This window comes from Microcebus murinus, chromosome 5 (assembly GCF_040939455.1).
Source record: "Microcebus murinus isolate Inina chromosome 5, M.murinus_Inina_mat1.0, whole genome shotgun sequence".
Taxonomy (NCBI): domain Eukaryota; kingdom Metazoa; phylum Chordata; class Mammalia; order Primates; family Cheirogaleidae; genus Microcebus; species Microcebus murinus.
In genome coordinates this window covers 42,199,617-42,225,899 of record NC_134108.1, presented here as the reverse complement: position 1 = coordinate 42,225,899, position 26,283 = coordinate 42,199,617, and the positions used below count along the sequence as shown (strand labels likewise).

Below are 26,283 nucleotides of genomic sequence, written 5' to 3'. Positions count from 1 at the left end.
CACTGGACCCAGAATTTTTATAAAGCTCCACTGTGCCATCAAGGTTGAGAACCACAGCCACAGACCCATATCAATCAATGTGAAGACAATAACATAGATTAACTCTAGTAACAGAAATGTCCAATGCCACAAACCCAATCTTGGTCAGCCAAATGTTTCAACCTAACTCTGGAACAACTCCTTTTAGAAATGTGTAAAGAAAAGTTAAAATAAACAAAATAAATGAAGTAACAAAGAATCACATATACTTAATGGCAAAGCATACAGTGTTTAATGTTGAATAGATGATAAGTCAATTTCACGTTTTGAATTGGCTAAATAAAGCCAAGCACAAAGCAAAATATTGGATACATATGATTCCATCTCTAAGGAAACTGAAACACTAATGCCAATGATAGAATAAATAATGCCCATTCATTCATTCATTCAAGAAATATCTAGTGAATGCCTAGACAGTGCCAAGTACTGTGCTAGGTGCTAGGGATACAATGATATTGAAGAACAGACATAGGTTATGCATAGCAGTGCATTTCATAACAGATAGGCAATAATAGACAAAATATAAAATTTTCATGTTAGATAAATGCTATGGAGAAGAGGTATATGGCAATGTTCTTTCTGTCTAATTCGTTTGTTACTCCTCAATCTTCAATCTGCCAGATATGCCACAAAAATAAGTCTTGATCATTCTCTGGGGATAATTAGATGATCAGGGAGGGGAAAGAACCCAGTTCTTTCATGACAATCAGAAAACTGTTACCATGGCAATACATGAACTAGCCAGGGCTAATATACTTCCTTGAAGCTTAACTTACTCCCAGACAAGAAGACTAGAACACAATATGTTTTGCTGAATCAACAGCTGTAAGAATTTGCATAATAATGCATCTCAGACCATATAGGAAATATTTTACTATGGCTGATAATTTGATGTCAAAAAAGGGCATAGTGTGAAAAGACAAAGACCGCTAGCTCCAATCTTACCAGCATTCTATATTTCAAGTTGGAGCTGTTTCTCTTGCCATTAACTTCCGTGTAGTAAACGAGGTATGTTGGAGTCGGGCTGGTGATGCCATACCCAGTGAGATTTGTCTTGGCCAGAGGTAATTTGATTGTGAGGCTAATGTTGGTGGCATTAAGTATAGTTGGTTCCTCAATATCTGAAGCTAGGGACAGAAGTGCTTTATCTAAAACAAGAAGAGAACAAAGATTAAATATATGCATGTACATGTATCACATAGGAACGGTAGGTTTATTTAGCAGCAACGGTAATATCAAAGTTAGAAAGAAATTTGTAGAATATACATAACTTTTGCTTGAAAGGATGAATACGAAAATGCCTTTGAAATGATGTTTGTTCTCTTTGAACAAACAAAAATGGCTAATGTTGATACTACGTGTGGCAGTCACTGCTAGTCTCCAAATACTCTCCTACTTGACATACCTCTGTTGCGGTTCAGCGTGATGTGCCTGAGGAAAAACTCACTTTCTGAGGTTTGACTGCCGCCCAGGCAAGCATGTGACACAGTCTGGCCAATCAAATGCAAGGTGGGTGGAGCCATCGACTGACTGTTGACAAGGAGCTGACCCTCCGCCCCACACCCCCGCCCTTCACTCTGTCCCGCCTAGGAGGCAGATGTGATGCCTAGAGGGGCAGCAGCGATCTTGTGAGAACTGAATAAAAGACACACCAAAGAAGTTTGTGGAAAGACAGAAGTCCTGGTGCTTGATGTTATTTTGGAGCCGCCTGGCCACCACATACCACCAAACACATTGCATCCTGCACAACTCCAGGGAACATGTTCACGGAGACTACCGTGGGAACCGTCTGCTCTACACCAGTGCAGTGGTGTTAGGGACAGAAAAGCAAGAAGGAGGAAACAGTTAAAGAAAAACAACCAAAAGGAAATAGTTGCAGAAAATAACCAGGGAAACAGTTATCTCAGTCTTAAAGAATGGGGTAATTAGACCATGGAACAGGGACCACCAATGAGAAAATAGAAAAACACCATAAACGGTGACTTTCCCCATCACCCATATAGGAGAAAGGAATGTCTGGAACATAACCTTTAAGTTATGTCCATACCTGGAAAAATCCAGACCCCAAAACCCGTGACGTATTATCATAAGTAATTATACCTGACCTTTATATCAACATATACTACTAACATATAAGGACAAACATAGCAGAAGACTCCACTATCAGAGACAGACCGATTTCCCTTTAGGAAATGTACTTTCACTTTGCACTCTTAAACTTTCCTTCAATAAAGTCTTCACCTACACTTGCTGGGTGTCTGTCATCTGTCTCCGTCTCATCGGCCAACGCTGTGATTCCTCCAAGTCAGGAGCCCAAGAACTGGGAAAACACTGTAAAGTCCAGCCATGGACAGGACCATGACAATGGTACAACCACACTATAGGCTCAGTTTAAGCCTCTGAAATCATGCTTATGTCACTTACAGCTGAATGCAGCTTCTAACCTATTCACTCTGATTAAGACTCATGTAATGGCCAGGTGCTGTGGCTCACGCCTGTCATCCTAGCACTCTGGGAGGCCGAGGCAGGCGGATTGCTCAAGGTCAGGAGTTCAAAACCAGCCTGAGCAAGAGCAAGACCCCGTCTCTACTATACATAGAAAGAAATTAATTGGCCAACTAATATATATAGAAAAAATTAGCCGGGCATGGTGGCGCCTGCCTGTAGTCCCAGTTACTCGGGAGGCTGAGGCAGCAGGATTGCTTGAGCCCAGGAGTTTGAGGTTGCTGTGAGCTAGGCTGATGCCATGGCACTCACTCTAGCCTGGGCAACAAAGCGAGACTCTGTCTCAGGGAAGAAAAAAAAAAAAGACTCACGTAAAACATCATCTAAAAATACAGCATCATCGCATAAAGAGAACACGATATGCAACTAACTCCAAATATGATTTTAATATGAAATCTAACAGTTTTACACTAATTAACTAACTCTTTGACTCATCATACACAGCACTTTGTAATCTGGCTCCTGCCCACTGCTCTATCCCATCTTTGACTCTGTGTCCCTACCACATGCTACACATTCTTCTACCAGAGCACATTTGATTCTGGTTTTGGTTTTCCCTTGGGTGATTTCTTTATCTAACACTAGAACGTAAGCTTCTTGGGCTGAGACTATGCTTGATTTTTCTTTGTTTCCCCAGAACCCCAAGAGGATGCCTGACACATATTAGGTATTTAATAAATGTTGTAGATCTTTATTAATTTGTGATATCAAAATATAAGGTACATCCTTTGCATTGAACAAGAAAATAAGGGGGTAAATGTCTAAATGCAAAATGAGTTGATCAGCCAGCTCCTTCCCTTACTAACTTTTTGACCTTGGGAAGGTTACTCCAGCTCCTCTGTAAAGAAGAGATATTTGATACCTATTTCTATATTACTCTTTCGCTAGCACATGGTGAGGATTTTTAATGAATGTTAACCATGATCATCATCATTAGTGAAACTACTGAAAAATTAGGGAAAATAATACTGGTCTGATCTGGGCCTTCCAAATAGGAATTCCAAAATGCATAAAGAATGTTTAAAGAAACATCTGGGCTGCTGAGCATGTGGAGGTGCTGGGAGGATGGTGTACCTGGAGAGGACATAGAAACTTCACGCTGCCCACCCTCCATAACTTGCCCTGTGGATCTCTACCATATGGCTCTTCCTGAATTATTTCCTTTATAATAAACCAGCCCAAAAATAGAATGTTTAAAATTATAACTATGTCATAAATTTCCAGTAACAGGGAATACCCAAGGAGATTGTGAATCTAAGTTTGAAGATACTTGGGAGTATGAGAGTTTGGAGATGGAGAACTTCACTAATGCTACAAAATGGGCCATTCTCCAGTTCAATCAATGTTTATTCAATAGTATTCAGTTTGTGCTGATTATAGTCTAAACAGAGAACATTCATGGCAGCAGCCAGAACAGTAATCTGACTCAAAGGTCATTGGTACTTTGTCATTCTTTTATTTTTACTTAACCAATGTGATATGATATACTGAAGTGTTAGGAATGTTATTCAGGACAAGAAGACTTTTTTTTTATTAATATTTTTTCTTTCTTTTTATAATGCCATTTTTTTTTCATTTCAAAATATTAAGAGAGTACAAATGTTTTTGTTACATAAATAGCCTTCATAATGCTTAAGGCAGGTCTATAAGTGTGCCCATCACCTGAATAGTGTTCATTGTGCCTGTTAGGTAGGTTTTTACCCCACCCCGCTTCTTGATTTCCAATGACTTTTACTTCTCCATGTGTCCCTGTGCCTCAGGAAAATGAGTAGATAACTGGTAATTGCTTAAAATTTCCAGCAGATGGAGTTAAAGTACCTTTAATAATGTAACTAGAGTGTCGCAAAATAAGGTTGACACTTCTTTTCAAAGAAAAGAATGATGGTATTATATTAATCAAACAGATATTGAATGGACTTTTTTAAAAGATATTTTTAGTGCAGTTTTAGGTTCACAGCAAAAATGAAAGGAAAGTACAGAGATTTCCCATATACCCCCTGCCCATACATATGCATAGCCTTCCCCCATTATCAATACTGGAACCAGAATGGTACATTTGTTACAATCCATGAACCTACATTGATACATCATTATAACCCAATGTCCAAAGTTAACAAATAGGGTTCAATCTTGTGTTATACCTTTTATGGGTTTGGACAAATGTGTAATGACATGTATCCACCATTATAATATCACATCGAATATTTTCACTGCCCTGACAATACTCTGTGCTCCACGTATTAATCCCTCCCTCCCTCTCGCTAACCCCTGGCAACCATTGATTTTATTACTGTTTCTGTGGTGTTTACTTTTCCAGAATGTAATATAGTTGGAATCATATATTTAAAAACTCTTTGCCAAACCCAAGGTTACCTAGACTTTATCCTATATTATTTTCTAGGAGTTTTATAGTTTTACATTTTACCTTTAGATCTGTGATCTATTTTGAGCTTTATGACAAGTGTTAAGGTTTGTGTCCACATTAAACTTTTTGCATGTGGATGTGGTTGTTCCAGCACAATTTGTTGAAAAGACTATTTTCCATTGTATTGTTTTTGCTCCTTTGTCAAAGATCATTTGACTATATTTACATGGGTCTCTTTGGGGGGTTTCTATTCTGTTCCACTGATCTATTTGTCTATTCTTTCACCAATACCACACTGTCTTGGTATCTGTAGCTTTACAGAAAGTCTTGAAGTCGGGTAGTGTCAGTTTTCCAACTTTGTTCCTCTCCTTCAGTATTGTGCTGGCTATCCAGGTCTCTTGCCTCTCCTTATAAACTTTAGAATAAGTTTGTCAATATCTGCAAAATAACTTGCTGAGATTCTGATTGGGATTGCATTTAATCTATAGATCAAGTTGGAAAGAAATGACATCTTGACAATTTTGAGTCTTCCTACCTATAAACACAGAATATCTCTACACTTCTTTAGTTGTCCTTTGATTATTTTCATCAGTTTTGTAGTTCTCCTTATATATATTTTGTTCATATTTTATTAGATTTATACCTATTTCATTTTGTGGTGCTAATGTAAATAGTATTTACAGTGTTTCAATTTCAAATTCCACTTGTTCATTACTAGTATATAGGAAAGTGATTGACTTATGTGTATTAACCTCATGTCCTGCAACTTGCTATAATCACTTATTAGTTCCAGGAGGGTTTTTTTTCCGTTCTTTCAGATTTTCTATGTAGATGATCATGTCATCTGTGAGCGTAGACAATGTTATGTCTTCCTTCTCAGTCAATATGCTTTATATGTCCTTTTGTCTTATTGCATGCTAGGACTTTCAGTATAATGTTAAAAAGGAATGGTAAGAGTGGACATATTTGCCTTGTTTCTGATCTTAGTGGAAAAGCTTCTAGTTTCTCACCACTAAGTATGTTGTTAGCCTTAGATTTTTATAGGCATTCTTTCTCAATTTGTGAAAGCTCCTCTCTGTTCCTAGTTTGCTGAGAGTTTTTAATCATGAATGGGTGTTGAATTTTGTGACATATTTTGGCATTTGATGCATATGTTAGTGTGATCATCTGATTTTTCTTCTTTAGCCTGTTGATGTAATGGATTACATTAATTGATTTTCAAATGTTGAACCAGACTTGCATACCTGGCATAAATCCCACTTGATTATGGTATATAATTATCTTCATTTATTGTTAGATTCAATTTGATAATATCTGGTTGAGGTTTTTGCCTTTGTATTCAAGATAGATATTGGTCTAAAGTTTTCTTTTCTTGTAATATCTTTGTCTAGTTTTATTATTAGGGTAATTCTGGCTGCATGGAATGAAATTGTTCTATTGCCTAACTGGAAGTATTCTCTCTGATTCTATCTTCTGAAAGAGATTGTAGAATTTGGTATAATTTTTCCACCAATACATGGTAGAATTCACCACTGAATACATCTGGGCAGGTGCTTCCTGCTTCAGAAGGTTATTAATTATTGGTTCAATTTCTTTAACAGACATAGGCATATTCAGATTGTCTATTTCTTCTCGTGTGAATTTTGGCAGATTGTGTCTCTAAAGAGATTGGTCCATTTCATCTAAGTTATAAAATTTGTGAGCATAGAGTTGTTCATAATATTCCTTGAATATCCCTTTAATGTCCATGGGAGCTAGAGTGATGTCCCCTCCATCATTTCTGATGCTAATAATTTGTAACCATTCTTTTTTTTTTCTTAGCTAGGCTAGAAGCTTACCAATTTTATTGATCATTTCAAAGAACCAGCTTTTAGTTTCATTGATTTTCTTTATTAATTTCCAGTTTTTAATTTCACTTATTTATGCTCCACTTCTTTCTGTTTTGTTTCTTCTGGTTACTTTGGATTTAATTTACTCTTCTTTGTTCTAGTTTTCAAAATGTGGAGCTTAAATGATTAATTTTATATCTTTTTTCTTTTCTAATATATGCATTCAATGCTATAAATTTCCCCCTAAGCACTGCTTTTGCTGATACCCATACATTTTGATAAATTGTATTTGCATTTTCATTTAGTTCAAAAAATTTTTAAACTTCTCTTGAGATTTCTCCTTTGACCCATGTGTTATTTAGAAATGTGTTGTTTAATCTCCAAGTGTTTTGACATTTTCCAGCTATCTTTCTGTTATTGATTTCCATGTTAATTTCATTGTAGTCTGAGAACAGACATTACATGATTTCTATTATTTTAGATATCTGAAGGTGTGTTTTATGGCCCAGAATATTGTCTATCTTGGTGAATTGTTCCATTTGAGATTGAGAAGAATGTGTTTTCTGCTGTTGTTGGATGAAGTAGTTGATAGATATCCATTATATTTAATTAATTAATGGTGTTGTCGAGTTCATCAGTATATCCTTTCTGATTTTCTTCCTTGCTGGATCTGTTGTTCATTTCTGATAGATAAGTGCTTAAATCTCCAACTATAATTCTGGTTTCATCTGATTCTGACAGCTCTATCAGTTTTTGCCTTATGTATTTTGATGCTCTGTTATTAGGCACTTATACATTAAAGATTATTATGTCTTCTTAGACAATTTACATAGTGTCCCTCCTTACCTCTTATCACTTTCCTTGCTCTGAAGTCTGCTCTGTATGAAATTAATATAACTACCCCTTCTTGCTTTCAATTAGTGGTGGCATGATATATTAATATCTTTCTCCATCCTTTTACTTTTGATTTCTATGTATCTTTATATTTAAAGCGGATTTCTTATAGGCACCATATAGTTAGTTGAATTTGGTTTGTTGATTCGCTCTGATTATCTCTTTTAGTTGGTACATTTAGACATTGATGTTCAAAATGAATATTGCTATAGCTGGATTAATATCTACCATATTTTTTACTGTTTTCTATTGGTCACCTTGTTCTTTATTCCTATTTTTGTCTTCCACTCTTTTTCTGCCTCTTGTGATTTTAATTGAACATTTTATGATTCTGTCTTCTCTCCTTTGTTAGGAATCAGTTATACTTTATCTTTTTTTTTAGTGGTTTGCCCTAGAACTTGCAATATATATTTACAACTAATCTAAATCCACTTTCAAATAACACTATACCACTTCACTGCTAGTGCAAGTACCTTATAATAACAAAATAATCCTAATTCCTTTCTTCCAGCCCTTGTATCACTGATGTCATTCATTTTGCTTATGTATAAGCATAAATAAGCATATATATATATAAACACATACACACCCATAAGCATACATAATTGAATACATTGTTGCTATTATTATTTTGAATAAACTTATACCAGTTAGATCAACCAAAAATAAGAAACATAAAAACTTTTATTTTACCTTCACTTACTCCTTCCCTAGTTTTCTTTCTTTATGTAGATCTGAGTTTCTGTCCTATATAATTTTCCTTCTTTCTAAAGAACGTCTTTTAACATTTCTTGTAAGGCAAGTCTACTGACAATAAATTCCTGCCAATTTTGTCTGAGAAAGTATTTATTTCTCCTTCTCTTTTGAAGGACAATTTCTCAGAGCATGCAATTCTAGGTTGGATTTTTTCTCTCTCTCTCTTAACATTTTAAATATTTCACTCCTATCTTTTCTCAGTTATATGGTTTCTGAGAAGCTGAATATAATTCTTATATTTGCTCCTCAATGAGCACAGTGCTTTTCTTGTCTGGCTCATTCTAGAATTTTTTTCTTTATCTTTGATTTTCTGCAGTTTCCATATGATAGGCCTAGGGTAGGGTTTGTTTTGGGTTTGGTTTTCTTTGCTTTGCTTTGCTTTTTGCATTTATCCTACTTGGTGTTCTCTAAGACTCCTATATCTGTGGTTTGGTATCTGATATTAATTTGGGGAAAATTCTCAGTCATTATTTTTTCAAATATTTCTTCTATTCCTTTTTCTCTTTCTTCTCCTTCTGGTCACATTACATATATATTATACTTTTTGTAGTCATCCCACAGTTCCTGCATATTCTGTTCTGGTATTTTCTATCTTTTTGTCTTTGCTTTTCAGTTTTGGAGGTTTCTATTGAGATGTCTTCAAGCATAGAGATTCTTTTCTCAGCCATGGCCAGTCTACTAATGAGCCCTCCAGAGGCATTCCTCATTCATTACAGTGCTTTTATCTCTAGCATTTCTTTTTCATTTTTGTTAAAATTCCCATCTCCTTGCTCACATTGATCATCTTTTCTTGCATACTGACTATTTTATTCAGTAGAGTCCTTAACATGTTAATCATAGTTGTTTTAAATTCCCAGTATGATAATTCTAACATCCCTCATATATTCAAGTCTGGTTCTGACACTTACTCTGTCTCTTCAATCCATGTCTTACACCTTTTAGTATGCCTTGTAATTTTTTTCCTGATAGCTAAACATAATGTACTAGGTAAAAGAAATTACTGTAAATAGGCCTTTAGTAGTGTAGTGGTAAGATGGGGGAGGGGAAGCATTTATAGTCCTAGATTAGTCTTTTAGTGAGTCTTTGTCTCTGGATTGTGAACTTCACAAGTTCTTCTCAGTCCCTTCCACCCCCCTAGATGGAACAGGATGGCTAGAGTGGGATGGAGGTGGGTTTTTCTTTTCCCCAGGTAATTAGTCACTGATAAAATCCCAGCAGGTTTAGCTCTGATGAAATAATGTCTCTTGAGGGCAGATCTTGTTAAGAACAGAATGTTCCATCATATTTCCAAATGGCTCCTTTTACCCTTCCCCTGCTGGAAACACATGGAGATTTTCTAAGATATTCACTGTGAGAACTAGCGAATGCCCCTGGACTAGCTAACTCACAAAACAGTGAGGGTACCCCTATGACTGGGTCCCCCTGGAGTTTTTAACTCTGAGTTGCTCACACTGAGCCTCTAGCAATTCATCAATTATAATTTAGGCTTTCCTACCCACAACACTGGTTCCCACAAAGGTTTCTGCTTATGATTTCTTGCTCTGGTAAAAGTGATTCTCTATATCCACCTGTCTGTCTTTTCAGCTTGGGGAGTCAGCCTGTGACCCCACTTCTCTATGAATCTAAGAATCATTGAGTTTTCAGTTTGCTCAGCTTTTTACTTATTAGGAGAGAGTTGCAATTTTCAAGTTTCTTATATATTGGGCCAGAAACCAGAAGTCAAAAAGAGTTTTAAAATGTCTTAAATTTCTCAAGGTTGCAAAGAAATTATTTTACAAAAATGTGAACTAAGCTTATTTATAAATTGTTTTTTAATTTACATATTTTATAAATAAATACATTTAAACAAAGAGAATTTGTTTCATTCATTTCTGTCCCTCCCAAGAGGAGAGCTATACTTAATTTAGAATGACTTTTACACCTTAATGATAAAGAAAGAGAACAATGAGGCAATGCAATAATGTTTTTGTTTGTGTGTTTTTGACATTTCAAAAATATTTCACTATGACTCGCAGTAGAAAATAGTCAATTCTGCTATAACATGATACATGTATTCCCATAAATCATTATATTATACAAATGCACAATAAATCACATAATAAATTTCATAGAGCTTATGGGTAAAGAAGGATTAGGGGTACAACACTAAAAAGCTTCATCAGTGACACATTAAAAAAAGATAGGAATTTAATAAAAATGGTGGCATAGATCTACATATGTTAATTGGTACTACACAATACTATATTTACAATACTTATTAATACATAAAAATTCAATGCATAATACTACTTAATGCATAATACATAATATTACAGCAAATATGGCACATTACTTTTAAAAAGACATGAGGTTTTATGCAATACTTTTGGATACCACTGGGAGGCCATAAATATCACCAAGGGAGAAAAAAGATAGGAAGAAATTATGGGACTGAGAAGAGAAAGAGGAGAGAGAGAACAAGAGGACACAGGATTCCCATGTCTAAAGTTGCCTATCAGAGCCCAAGCTGTGTATACACAAAGAGGTAATTTGTAATCCAGGGCAAACAGCAATCACAGTGTGCACTGAAGACTGGAGCAACAAAGGGGTTAGAAGGACAGCTTTGGCAAAGGATACATTATGAGATTTTTCTGACTCTAAACTGGGAGAACAAGCTGATTATGCATGTGAATTTATTACCTGGAAAAGGCTGCATGACTGAACTGTAAGCCAAGATATGCTTACTCCTTAGGGTCTTCACCTGGGAGAAGATGGCCCCATTTCTTTTCTTTGCTTGATAAATCTGTGTGCTGGTCTTTGCTGTAATGATCCAATATATAAATTCCCCATCCACAGTTAAGCTAACAAGTGTTTTTCCTGTTGATTAAAAACATAAAGAATGTAAAGAACAAAATACATATCTTAAATTTTCCACTTCAAATAATATATGAAATTTTTCTCTATATTATAACTGCTAAAGTTTGAATCTATTATTTCAATATGAAAAAATACTTTTATGCCTTTTGGCTGAGGGTTTTAGAGGTATTTTCTCATTTTAGCTTCATATCAAGCCAATAAGGTAAATACTATTATCACCATTTTGTAGACGTGCAAACTGAGACCTGAAGAAGTTAAATGATCTGCTCAAGACCACAAAATTAGCAAAGGGCAGAGCCAAGATTTAAACCCACCTATGTGACTGCAAGTCAAGTGAAGCAATCTGAGGGATGTGTTAGATAATAGATATGGGGCTCAGTGCCTTACTCAACATTTTTACCAAAGGTTTGGAATGAATGCATAGTAAACATATTTATCAAGTTTTCAGATAATACATGATTACTACTATCACCGGCAGGTTTAGTTATAGCCTTGAAATTGAAAAATACCACAACAGAATTAAGAAATGGATTGAAATTTAATAGGAACAAACATAACATCCTAAATTCAAATTGAAAATTAACTCTACAAATGGATAAATGAAAGAGATACGGCTTAACAATAGCTAATGTGAAAAAGACTATAGGTTTTCCAGTGGCGGGCAGCCCAAAGACCTGATGCCACTTTCGGCTACAGTAGAAAGAAGACCCAGAGCATCAGAGTGCCCCTGCACTGATCAGAACACATTGAGAGTACAGCATGCCATTATGAGGGCAATATTTAAGAGGATATTAACATAGATGGAGTGAAATCACAGGAGGGCAACTAAGACAAAGAAAGATCTAGAAGCCATATCACCTGAGAAGTTGTTATAGATACTTAAATTTTTCCTCAAAAGAAAATGCTCAGAATGGGCTAAGACAGCTACATCTGCATAGTTGAATGGCTGTCATGTGGAAAGTGATTAATTTATTCTTCATAAATTTAGAGGTCAGAACTAAGATCAATGAATGGAGAGAAGACTTTGGCTACATATAAGGGAAAAAAATCTAATATTCAGAATTGTCCACAAAATGAAACAGACCTCTTTATAAAGTAGTGATTTTTTTAATAAACAAGTATTCCAGTACTATTTTGGTAGAAAAACTTTCTTGCAACATCATGACACAGCTAAATGATCTCTAAAGTCATTTTAATTTTCTAATTATAAAATTATACATTTCAATTATGGATTTATGAAAAAATGACTAGTTTCATACCTATATGATAATGGCCCACTAGGTAATTCTTACGTATCAGATGTTAAACAAAAAATCATCCTGACACTTCTTAAAGTGGAAAGAAAGACTTTAGTCAAGACTAGTGCAATATTGCAATACGGGAGACAGATGTTGCAATATAACAAAGACGGGTGGGGATTTATAGCCAACAAGCTAAGTGAGAGAGTCAACAGATGGAAAGTTACTGAGAAGGGACATCACAGGTGGAGGGATCCTTGTTAAACCAGCCTAACAGGATTCTTTGCTAAAGGTAGGCAAAGGGCCTAGACATCAAGGGTGGGGCACTAAGAACTTGATCAGATATCAAAAGTCGGGGAGTCCATCTAAGCTGATTTAGTAAGATTCTTACTAAAACTGGACTGAGCAAGAATGGACATGGAAAGGCCAAGGTCAAGGTGTAGCCAAAAAGAGGGCTCAGGTTGGGTGCAATGGCTCATGCCTGTAAGCCCAGTGCTTTGCAAGGGAAAGGTGGGAGGACTGCTTGAAGCCAGAAGTTCAAGTCTAGCCTGGACAGCATAGCAAGACCCTGTCACTCCAAAAAATTTTTAAAATTAGCCAGGCATAGTTATGTGCACCCGTAGTCCTAGCTACTCAGGAGGCTAACGTGGGAGGATCGCTTGAGGCTACAGTGAGATATGAAGGCGCCACTGCTCTCTAGCCTAGGTGACAAAGTGAGACCCTATCTCTAAAAAAAAAAATGATAAGAGGCTCAGAGGATCATAACTAAAGTTTGGTCAAGAAAAGAGTGTTTATCACAGATTTCACAGAATCAAGCAATTTACCCAAGAGGAGAAATTTAAAACATTATCTGTACTCTTAAGCCCATTGAGAGTACATAGGAATTATTTCTAAAAGGTTCTGGGTGACATGTCAACAAAACCATATGTGAAATTATAACACACATGTAATTGCAATTTCAAAACTTCTCTGTGTAATCCAGCACTAAACAACAGAACTTTCAGTGATGATGGAAATGCTTTATGCCTATGTTGTCCAATACAGGAGCCATTAGCCATTTGTGGCTTTTGAGCACTCAAAATGTGGCTAGTGTAACTGAGGAATTAAATGTTTCATTTTATTTAATTTTAACTAATTATAATTTAAATCACCACATGTGGCTAGTGATGACCATATTGGCCAAGGAAGAGTAGACTCTCAAGAGTATATGAAATATTTGGAACGCATTTTTTTTCTCTGTTGGAATTACTTCTAATTAGGAGACTTCCAAATTGTATTAAACATTCAAACATTTTTTCCACAAGCATGTAAATTTCAACAGCTAGATCTGCCAAGTATTGACCAACTCATGTTGAAAGTGAAGTCAATGGATCCAAAATAGAAATAAAATAGGGTACTGGTAAGATTGTAGATGTTGTAATTAGGCCCAGTTTCAACTTCTCTACTAACTGTGGCCCTTGGGCAAGTTATTTTTCCTTTCTCAGCCTCAGTTTCCTCATCTGTAAAATGAGGACATTAGCACCTATCTCATCAAAGTGCTATGAAGATTAAAGGAGATAAGGCATTTAGTAGCATTAGAATATGCTAGAATATATAGTTTAATTCATTAAATTTTAGCTCTATTATTAATTACAAAACTTTTTTAAAACACATATTTAGAAAATTATGTGAATGCTTACATATAGTTTTCCTGGAAACAGCTTGATTTGAATTCTACAAGAACACTTGGCACGGTCCAGAGCAAATCCCATGTGTATATTCTTTGACTATATGGGGAATGTAAGTCTTTTTTAATGGGATGGGAGAAGCTGCTGTTATTAATGAAGATCTATGTACACACATCAGCATCTTACCAATCATAGCAGGCACCATGATAACTCTCCAACACTGACATCCTTCCAAATCCATTGCCCAGATCTCCTGTGCTTTAACAAAATATATCAGTGGTTTCTCCAGGTCGGAGGTATCAATAGTCATTGCTCCACTTAACTCAAATTCAGTCACGTTACAAGAACATTGGTTCCTTCCATTTTGGTGGTTTGTGGCTGTGGGTTGCAGAATGTGGTGCAAGGTGTGGTTGATAATACTGTAGTAGGACATCTGATAGCCCAAATCAGAAACTTCTGTCCAATACAAGCGACTATAGGGGGAAAAAAGTCCCTTTAACTTAGTGTGTAAAATCAAATATTGGTTCCTAATGAAGATCAACCATTCCTAATGCTTGGAGGGACAAATGCAGACTTTGGAAAGAGCATGTCCAAGTGTCCAATAACTTTCTGAGATGAGGAAGATCACAGAAGTCTAATTTATAGCATTTCCAATGATTTTTTAAATAAATGGGTTTATAGCTAAAGCCTTGAGCTATATAATGACTTTAGGCAATGTATTAAATGGCTCATTAATAGCTGTAAATATGAAATATATTTGCATACTTATCATCAATGCCCATCTCTATTCCCCTCCTCTTGTTTGTTTCTGCTTCTTAAGACTAGTTAACAATCTAGCTTCAAAATAGCCTAATCCCAAGTTTGTGTTAGAAACAAAAATATATCTTTCTAGCCTGGGAAATTGTCACTCAGTTCCTGAATGGAGGCCTTAAAGCTTATGTTATGAGGATACTAATTAATTAAAATGGATGAGCCCAGAATAATTTTTGCTGTGCAAATATATTGCTGCCCCTCTGTTCCCTGCTTATCTCCTGCCACTCTCTCAGTCCTTACCAACTGATAATATTATTATATACACTAGTATAAAAATCTGCTACTGTTTCCTGCTGGGAACGAGCCTAACTTTAAGTTACTCAAATTATCAGTATGGATTAAGTTTACACAATTGTGGTTGTGGGCTCATAATTTATATGCATAATTACTTCTATAAGATAATATAGTGAGCCAAGAACAACCCTAAGCATCTTATTTTTCTGTCATTAACTTCTAATATTAAACCACAGATATTGAATTAAATATGTTCATATCTATTTCATCACAATAGAAAAAAATACACTTACATACCTTAAAAGAGGATATACAGAAAAAGAAATTATTGTTGAATTCCTGTTGCAAATCTTCAGCTCTCTGGGGTATTTCACCTTGTGTTCAAGATCAACATCAAATATTTGCATTCCATTTTGTGGTTCTTTCAGTGCAAAGTAGAGGTGCCTTGAAATCCAGTCAATTGTAATAACTGTGATATCAAAAACCAGTGCATCTCGGAGGAGCTAAACAATAGGTAGAGAACACAGCTGAAGAGATAGTGGTTATCTTCTTAAAGTTTAAGACTTTTCTATAATCATGCATATCACTTATTTACTGCACTTCTCCTTTGTAGTCCAAAACATCAATAATTCCAGATTATGTACCATTATAACATGGGCCCTCTTCTCACATTTTCACTAGATAATTTCAACTAGAATCCGTAGACCACTGCTGCAAATCCACACCTTCAGGCACAAGCCTTCACTGAACTACTGATTCAAAAGTCAAACTGCCTATTAGACATTTCCACATGAATGACTTCAGAAAACAGAGCTCATTACCCACCCCAAACCTGCTTTTCTCCTGCATTTTATATTTTTATGGATGTCCAACATCCACCCAATGAGCCAATCTCGATGAATGCGGTTCCTCCTTGACCTCTTCCTCACACTCTACCTCCAGTGAGCTAGTCTCACGTTAAACCTCTCTCCAGTTTGTCCTTTCCTTCTCACCTCACTGCCATGGCCCTGCTCAAGCTGTGACATTCATTTTTTACCTGGATTTCTGGGATGGCCTCCTAATTGTCTCTCTCAGATTTAACCCTTCCCACATCATTATTCACACTGCTAACAGGCAGGTCTTTCTAAAACACATCCATGTTAATAACCTGCTAAATTTCTTTAATGACTTGCTGCTGGCTTCCAGGTTGACAGCTGACTCCTTAGCACAGGCAAGGAGGCCCATCATGCTCTGGCTCCTGCTTCCCTTTCCAGTGTTACCACCTCTCCTCAACCCTCACCCCACCTTCATTCCAAGAGCTGTGGCTCTTCGTTTTCCTGTCTTTGCACTTGCAACTCCCTCAGCCTCTGCCCACCTTCCCTGGCTCATCATCTTTGTCCCCAGGATGTTTTCCCATCCTACCTCCACCACTCCAGTCTAGACGGGGTGCTCATTCTCTGTGACTTCACCTCCTGCTCTCAGCGTGGCAGTCATACTAGTCCATCTTCTCCATTAGCTAACACGCAGTGAATGCCTACCATATGCCAGGCATTGTGCTAAGTGCTTGACACAGATTATCTCATTGAATCTTCACAGGAACCCTCTATTACCTATCCAGAGAGGTTAAATAACTTGCCAATGGTCACAAATCTAGTAAGTGTGGAGCCAGAATTAAATTCTAGGTAGTAAGATTCCAAAACTCACCCTCTTAATCAGGATGCAATACTGCCTTCCTAGTGCTAGACTAACACCAAACTGGGTTTGTTAAGAGCAAAGCCTGTAAATTTTTACCACAATATTCTCAGGATATAAAATACAGTACCTTAAACCCAGTAACTGTTTTGCTAGATTAACCCTGAATGACATTTTCCCAAAATCTATTCTGTATTCATTTGTGGCTAAATGATTACAGATCTGATCTGTCCTTCCCAATCATTCTTATCTTAATGAGAACCATCAGCCAGTTATTTTAATTACAGGTTAGTATAATATGCAAATGTTCCACTTTCTTCACTTTAAGAGAATTACATAGTGAAGTACCTCAGAGCTGGAATGATTGTGCAAGTCGAGAAAGAAGAGTGAGTTTCCCTCAGCGTAATACCCCATCTCATTATCAGCTGTGTAGCCCACGGCACTGATATCTCTTTCCCCTGAGAATGTCCACACAACTTGATTTTGATCCATGTCTAAAAAAACTATCTTGTTGCCAAGGAGAGTTATGAGGTAAGGAAATGGGTTGATTTCTGAAAACAAAAAACAAGTGGATAATATGTATGAGGAACTAACTTTAAGTTTAGCAAAGTCTCTTGATCCAGCATCAGGCAGTTTTGAAATCCATCTTCCCTCTGGGTCATCTGGTACATTGTCTCAGTGAGTGAGGACTGTAGCCTCTCTACCCCCAGGTTTATTTAAACATGTTTTGTTGAAAATCAAAATTGATAATTTTATCTGACCTTAACTTCAACTCAGAGACAGTGTTCATATCCCTGAAAATACCAATGGGCACAAAACATTTTTAAATTGTTATTCACACAGATTCTATATAACAAATACCTGATATTGTAGACTTTATTATGTCAGAAAATGGTCCTGGCCCTTTAGATGTGAAGACTCGAACCTAAGCAAAGGCAATAAAAAACTGCATTCAACAGTGTTCTCAGCGGCAATGATTAAGTTCTGAGATTGACAAATAATTGAATGTTTCATGTGTCACTCCTGATAGTTTTAAATAGTTATTTTACATCAATGTATAGTAATAAATCACTAAGAGGAAATATAGAGCTCTATACTCATGTTGTTGGGTTTTCTCATCTAGAAAAGTACAAAGAAATGGTGCAAACATTTCATGCAAACAAAAGCATTACTAAAAAAGGTCTGAGGATTCTATGTAAAGCATGGGTGGTGATGGATGTTTAGTTAATTTGATTGTCATAATCATTACACAGTGTGTATGATCATCATGTCATACACCTTGAATATATACAATATTTATTTGTCAATTAAACACTTTAAAAGGTCTTCAGCTATTTCCAAAATTAAATCTTATAGAATGTTTAAAAGAAACAAAATTATACAAATTATGGTAAATTTGCATTTATCTTGAATTCAACAGTTAGAAGCTTCAAATAACTAAATTTACTGTACATTTTAAGAAGAGGATTTATTAAAAAATAATTAAACTTTATATTTGAAAATGATTATACATTTCAAACCATTTTCACATACATTATCTCTTTTGGTCCTCACAACATACTAAGAGTAGACTTGACTGGGATCATAATTAAGGTAAGTAACTCATCCACAAAGACATATGTAGAAACTGGCATAAGGACCAAGTCTTCTGAGATCTGTGTGTTTTTCTTCCCACTGGACTATGCCACATCCTAACAGTAAAGTTTTAAACATTTTTATAGATATTTTTTATTGTATGATAAATCATTTTAATTTCTATTTCCAAATTTTGCATGTGTACAATAGTCTACAAAGAAAATTGATATCTGTAATGATAGCATCAAAATATACAGCCTCAAGTAGTCTCTCAATCAATAAAACATTGGGTTATTTTTCCTATACGTCTAGTATTAAATACATTTTACAGCCAGGCACAGTGGCTCATGCTTGTAATTCATTACTTTGGGAGCTAAGGTGGGATGATCACTTGAGACCAGGAGTTTGAGACTAGCCTGGACAACATAATAAGACCCTATCTCTACAAAAAACAAAAAATTAGCCAGACCTGGTGGTATATGCCTATAGCCCCGTCTACTCAGGATACTAAGGCAAGAGAATCACTTGAGCCCAGGAATTCAAGGCTGCAGTGAACTATGATGGTGCCACTGCACTCCAACCTGGGAGACAGAGTGAGACCCTGTCTCTAAAAAAAAATTATAAATAAATAAATGTATTTTACTATATCTATCTGTGTATAATTTCTAACTGTGCATATATATATGTGTATATATATATGTATATATATATATATAAGCAGTCTTTGCTTTTGTACAGGACTGTGTTAAATGAAACATACATATCCATGCATGTCACTTTGCACAGTTCTATGGTGACTAAAATTTGAAACTATATATAAATATAGACAGATACACTTAACCAGAACATTTACTTAACTGGAACACTCATAATTCTTAAATAGGAATATGTATTATCTTCAACTTTCATGTATAACTTATTTGACTAGTATATGTAATCAGTTATCAAAATAGTTACTAAATTAGAATTTTACAAAAAGAAAATAGATCCATAGGCAACTCAAATCTCTAAAACACTTCTCAAAACATTTTCCCTGAGAAAAAAACGGAAAATAACTCTAAATGTGTACATTATCATCAACACAGTCATCAATGAGGGTATGAAAATTATCTAGCCATCTATTATAAGTGGAGAGCTATTTCATACGAAATTTAAAATGTCAGAATAGGGTGGCAATGGAATTTTTTTGACTGCTATTCTCTCTTTTCTGCTCTATCCATAGATAAGTGGTAACTGTGAGATATCACCTATGCCAACCCCCAGCTTGTATTCCCATTGGCAGCTCCAAGTCAGGACATCCAGATGATTCTCAGCACTGCAGCTTTGGTAACTGACTGGAACACCCAGAGACCTGGCTTTTTCTTTTGAAAAAGATTCAAAGAAAAAGAATGGTTTACTCTGAATCTTAAAAGTATCCTGAGTGTGTGAAAGTTGTCCAGATGTCCTTTACCCGCACCATCCCCTCTCCTTTCTGAATTTGTGCCACCCATTTGACCCCTCTGATCACAATGTACCCCAAATTCCTGACAGAGTGGCAGAATTCTTCACCTAGTCCTTTAATTAACCTTCTGTTTGCATGATTAAGACTCCCATATCTCTGTTTTCTCCCTCATACCTGGAAGGCCACAAGGCACCTGGGACTCATGCCCTCAAGTTGCAAAGACATCATTGAGGGAGTGACATTGACAGCAATCCAGTCGTCAAATGTTCTGTTTGTATCACTTTGGTTGGATATTTGATAGAAAATTTCAAACCTTGTTAACACACCATTTGCGTGCTTAGGTTTATCCCACCTAAATTCCACCACAACTTCATTCCTGTTGTGGTATTTTCCACTTAGTAATGCAAATATACGGGGATTCTCTGGTGCTGATGGAACTGCAAAGCAGACACACAGGGCAGAAAAGAATATAAAGTCGACTTTTACCACTCATGACAGGGGTGTGGAACAACTGAACAATAAATACCTCTCATTCCAGAGAGCTGAGGTATATCTATCTCATTCTTAAAGGTCTTCAGAAGAGAATATTCCATAGAATATTCCATTTCTTTAGGAACCTATCCTGACACTTTAGCAAATCTTACTGACAGGCAGACTACCTTATGTCCAACCCAAATCCTTCTCACTACCACTTAAGCACATCTTTCTTATCTGTGCCCTGTGTAAATGGAAGGTGTCTGGTTCTCCATATAAAGTGCCGTATTATTCACTCTCTTCCTGAGTCATTTCCCTGAAGGTGGAAATGCCAGCCATCAGCAGTGATGGCAGTGACTCTAATCAGCCTTCAGCTAGTTCAGGGTATAAAATACAGCATATTTCAGGGATCTAGGCCCTCTCACCCTGAATACCCTAGAAGGCAGGAAGTTTTAGAGAAGGCTTATAACACCCCAAGGGTATAGGTTGAGAGTATTCATTTATTCTAGAGCCAAACCAAGCAATTCAATCTCTCTCCATTCTTTAATCAAAAGAAATTCCTCTGTCTGGTTGCCAAGTCATTCTACCCTAGTTGTCCCCCTTCTTTCTTAGGACTTCTCCACAAGGTCTCCACCCCCTCCCCCATTCCAATCACATTGCTTCTTAGTTCAGCACTCACGCCATTATTCAATCTCCAGGCCTTCTTACATTGTGCTTCTCACATGGGATATCTCCTCTGGCTCCATCCCTCAGGGCCCAGCTCAAATTCCCACTCCCCTAAGGCCTTGCCTGGCCATGCAAGTCCATGTGCATCTCCCTCTCCTAAGAATGCCTGAGTCAGTTTGACATAGGTGCAGGTTTCATAGTCCCATCTAGTCACTCTGTGCCACTGCTACTCAGTTATCACTGTCTTGTTTCTATTATTGTTCGCTGTGTATGTGTTTATCTCTACACTGTTTTATGAGCTCCATCAGAGAAAGCATCTTTTCTTATCCGTTGTTAAATCCCCCCAAATCTAGTATAGGACTGGCACACAGTAAGTGCTTAATAAATATTGGTCAATTTGAACAACTTCCTGGCTATATTGTCAATTTCCTGAATGTAAAAGCCAAATGTTATCATTCTTCCTTATCACTCCAGCATCCAGCAGAGCACAGTTAACCCTTGCCCCCAGCGGATCCCTGGTGGATGCAGTCAAGTCCATTTCCACAGAACAATCCAACCAAAGCTGATATCCTGAGACAGTCTCAAACAGAGCACACCTAACTGCTCCAGAACCTTCCCAGGCTCCTCTATGTTCCTGTTGTGTGATTCATGGATGAATAGTGTTGAAAAGATCTTAACAGTAAAAATTGCAATGGTGAGTGGATATCTATATTTATTGAGTTTTTACTGTCTGCCAGGTCCTGTACTAGGAAGTTTACATGAATTAAATCAATAGGATACTCTCATTTACCAACATTTGCAACAATGACTAAATGGAGATTGGATGAAACTGTAGTGAAAAGTCTAGATTAAGTCCCACCCCTACCATTTAGTAGCTATTTTATTTGGACAACTACTGGGCTTCCATTTTCTCCCTTGTATAATCACAAGATAATATCATCTGTCCTACCTACCAAAGAGCTGTGTTAGAACCAAATGAAATGATGTTTCTGACACATAATTAGTATGTAATAAATTTTTAATAAAGGAGCGATACATACAACTGGGCTTTGTATACATGTAATATATTCTTTTTAGCTAGTATTCTTTTTAAAATATATTCCCGGGGGGGCGGAGCAAAAAAATAAAAAAATAAAATAAAAAAAATAAAATATATTCCCCCAAAAACATTAAATTTAGACATAGGTTATTCACTCACAAGATTCTGAGTTACCATCTATGAGAACAGCCTGCCTTCCAAAAAAATCTCTGCTCTTAAGTGCCCATTTTCCTTATGAAGGATTTTATAAATTACCTGAGACATGTTTCCGCATCTTATATATCACTACAATCAAATGAAACAGTCATTAAGAAATCTTTGAAATATTCTTTTGGAATAAATTATGTAAATTTATGTTAATGGTGCTATTCTAATCTCCAAAAAGTCATTGAAATGGTATTGAATCTAAACACATCTATGAAACTGAAAGTTATTTTAAAATATTATTAACTGTCCGTTCCAGCTCATAGAAAGTGAGGTTCTGTCTTTTGTTTAAAAAAAAGGGATTTTTAACCCTTTACCTGTTTCAGGTGCTCGAAGTGATAGAGATGTTTTGGGGCCCTTTCCCCAGTACGTATAAGGAGTGACAGAAAGATTAAATAAGGCATAGGGCTCCAGCCCTTCCACAGTAAATGCAGGTAAAGGCTGCCGTTCACTAGCCAAGAACTAAAATATAAGCACAAAACAGTATTTTCTTAGAGGGAGAATTATAAAATACTTTGTTCCTATTAACTAAGATCTCCAAACTTTGGTTCACATGTAAAATCAAAACTTGCAATTTTGGAAATGCTAATTTTGGTCAGTCCCATGTTTTATACTACACAGACCAGTTAAAGTATGTCCCACACAGCAGTTAGCACTAAGCAGCCTGGCTGTAAACAAGTGTTCTTGGGAATAATCTTAATAACCAAATGCCATGGGAATGATAAAAATGGGGTTGGCTCAGTGAAGAAAGTACAAATCAATGTGGGCAGGGCTGATACTGATGGTACAGTCTATGTGGGAAGTAGAAGTTACTAGAACCAACACCATACCTTAGAAGGAGCACTAAATTCCACACTGTAGAAAACTGCACCCCAGTCCACTGCAGGGGGTGCATCCCACAGAACTTGAAAACTTGAAGCATTTCCTTCAATCCTAAATGAGGACACTTGAACAGAATCTGGGATAACCTTTGGGGTAAAGGAAAAATTCCCTAAGGAATGAAAAAAAGAAAGAAATAGAAGGAGAAAGGACTTAGGATTATTGATCAATATAGAAATCATGGAAAATCTATAAAAATTACTGATAATTAGAACTAAAACAAAATTGCTCTTTCCTTTAATATATCCTGAAAATTATCTTTTTCTGACTTTTTAAGGCTACAAATTTGGGTTAAGATTAAACTGACTGCAAGAAAACCAACAGAAAGCTTTGTTCCTCTTAAAACATAATTCTTAAGAAAAACTCCCATCTTAACCATTTATTTAACAAAAGGTGTAGAGGAGAAAGGGTAGGCAGGAATAAAATATTGTACCTGGCAGTGGTTTGAGGGATGTCTGAATAATTGTGAACTGATTAAATTTGGCTGCTTCCAACACAGAGACACTGGTTCTCTGAGCTATTTCCTGAGTTGTGATAATCCTAAAGCCATTGATCCAGAAGAGCCGGCCACTATAGTACATCAGTGCATTCTGGGAAATTTCAGAAGTACTCCAGGCTGCAAATTCTGTGATGATGGTATTCCCAACACTGCTAAAACACAACAACAGTTAGTGTGTGTGTCTAAAGTAGGGGAAGGGCTGGTCCATGCAAGTCCTCCTAAGAATATGTATTTGTGAGTATGTGTGTGTATGTACGTATGAAAGGAAACAAAATACTTTGCGACAGTAATTGTCATTATTTTTAATTTCATGTTAAGTTGATTTTTTACACTTTTCTTAAAGCAGTTGAGCTAAAGTAAATTTTCTAAGGGCTTTTCTTATAAATGTAATATTGCAATAGTTAAGACTGTTTACATAGGTTTCAGCTTTTATAAAAGATTTGTGATCTTTGGTAAAACTCTACACCAAAGAGACAAGCTGAATTCTCATTACTCGATTAGTATAGAGATCACATCTTTGGTTTATTCCATGTGCTCCTATAACAGTTGCATAAGCATAAGAAAGATGTGAGGGAAGGTACTTACAGGACTTGGAAATAAGATTAGTATTCAGAAATGAAACCAGTAAAAAACAATGTATAAAGTATAAAGTTGCCATCTGTACACAAGGCTCAAAGATAGCCTACAGATGTGAAGCAGAAAGGCTTTGAGACCAACCAAAGACAATGCAGTAAATCATGCTGGAAATAGTAAGAGTTAGGGTTCAGGAATAATTGTGACTTTTAAAAGGAAAGCCTATTGTATTGAGAGATTTGAAAAAAAGGAGACACCCAAAGTGCAAGAATTTATGGCCATTTATCCAGAATTCACAGGGACGACAGTTTCTGAATGTGTTGGCCAGGAGGACTCCAGGCCCTAGAGACACATAACAGCTCTGTCGGAGCAGAGTTTGTCATCAGCTCTGGCACTGGCCTGGGTGGGCATCCTTCCAGTCTACCTAAGAACATTCGCTCAAATACCTCGTTCTTCAAGCAATCACCTCACACCTAACCCAGTTCACACAATGCAAAGAGGGCATGGCCTACATGCCCACATGGTTATTCTCATTCCTGAATAAAACTATGCCCCACCGTGAATTAATGAATTTGCAGTGTGGGTGATGCTTCAAAAACAGACAGAACTGCATGAAACCCAGCTCATCCAATTAGTAAATATTTGGCTTTAGGCAAATAATTTAACTTCTCCTTTAATGACCTATAAATTGTGGAAATAACAATACTAACAATTCTGCACCTGGGTAAAGCTGATCCCATTTCATCAAATTGACCCACATATACACATTCAAATTATTTTCAATAAAGGTGGCAAAGCAATTAAATAAAGAAAGGGAAAATCTCTTCAGCAAGTGGTGCTAGAACAACTAGATATACATATAAAAAGAAAAATAAAATCTTAACCCCTACCTCACACCATACCCCAAAATCAATTTAAGCTGGATCACAGATCTAATCATGAAAGCTAAAACAATAAATCTTCTAGAAAAAACATAGTATAAAATCTTCACAACCTTTGGATAGGCAAAGATTTCTTATAGAAAACAGCACCAACCATAAAAGAAAAAAATTTATAAATTGGACTTTATCAAAATTTAAATCTTCTACTCATTAAGACACACAACCAAGAAAATAAATAGGTGAGGCAAACACTGTGAGAAAATATTCACAACACATATATTCAACCAAATACTTATATATAGGGCAAAGATCTCCTGCAACTCAATAATGAAAAGGCAACCAGTTTAAAAAGGAGAAAAATACTTGACAGACACATCATGAAAGAATACACATAGATGACTGACAACAAATGAAAAAGTGATAAAAATTGATAGCCATCAGAAAAGTGCTAATTAAAATCACAATGATATACTACTACTAACACCAATGAATGGTGAAAATAAATAAGATTCCCAAGGTCAACTGTTGGGAGGATATGGAGCAACCAGAACTCTTATACATTTTTTATGAGAATGTAAATTGGCACAAACACTTAGAAAAACTGTTGGGTGGCAACTATTTAAGAATATAAACATATATCTACCCTATCACCCAGCAATATCACTCCTGGATATTTATCCAAGTATAAATCCACAAAAAGCTTTGTATGCAAATATTCAGTTTTATTCACAACAGCAATATTAGGAAGCAATCCAAATACCCATCAAGACATGTTTATCCTGGAATGGATAAGCAGACTATGGCATATTCACACAATGAAATACTACTCAGCAATAAATAGGAAAAACTAATACATACAAGGGACTAATCTTAAAAGATATTATGCTAAGTAAAAGAACACAGACACAGCCGGGCGCGGTGGCTCACGCCTGTAATCCTAGCTCTTGGGAGGCCGAGGCGGGAGGATTGCTCAAGGTCAGGAGTTCAAAACCAGCCTGAGCAAGAGCGAGACCCCGTCTCTACTATAAATAGAAAGAAATTAATTGGCCAACTGATATATATATAAAAAAATTAGCCGGGCATGGTGGCGCATGCCTGTAGTCCCAGCTACTCGGGAGGCTGAGGCAGAAGGATCGCTCGAGCCCAGGAGTTTGAGGTTGCTGTGAGCTAGGCTGACGCCACGGC

The 26,283-nt window shown here is 36.4% G+C and overlaps 1 protein-coding gene across 1 annotated transcript in view; it reads right to left on the bottom strand.

Moving 5' to 3' along the window:
* Positions 1–26,283, bottom strand: part of ROS1 (ROS proto-oncogene 1, receptor tyrosine kinase) — a 112,753-nt gene that overhangs the window by 38,475 nt on the left and 47,995 nt on the right. The window contains 10 exon segments of the mRNA XM_076003030.1: positions 985–1,187; positions 11,068–11,244; positions 14,336–14,622; positions 15,494–15,699; positions 17,216–17,418; positions 17,729–17,792; positions 20,058–20,320; positions 22,584–22,728; positions 23,097–23,257; positions 23,579–23,793. Of these exon segments, the coding sequence (XP_075859145.1) occupies positions 985–1,187; positions 11,068–11,244; positions 14,336–14,622; positions 15,494–15,699; positions 17,216–17,418; positions 17,729–17,792; positions 20,058–20,320; positions 22,584–22,728; positions 23,097–23,257; positions 23,579–23,793 (1,924 nt within the window).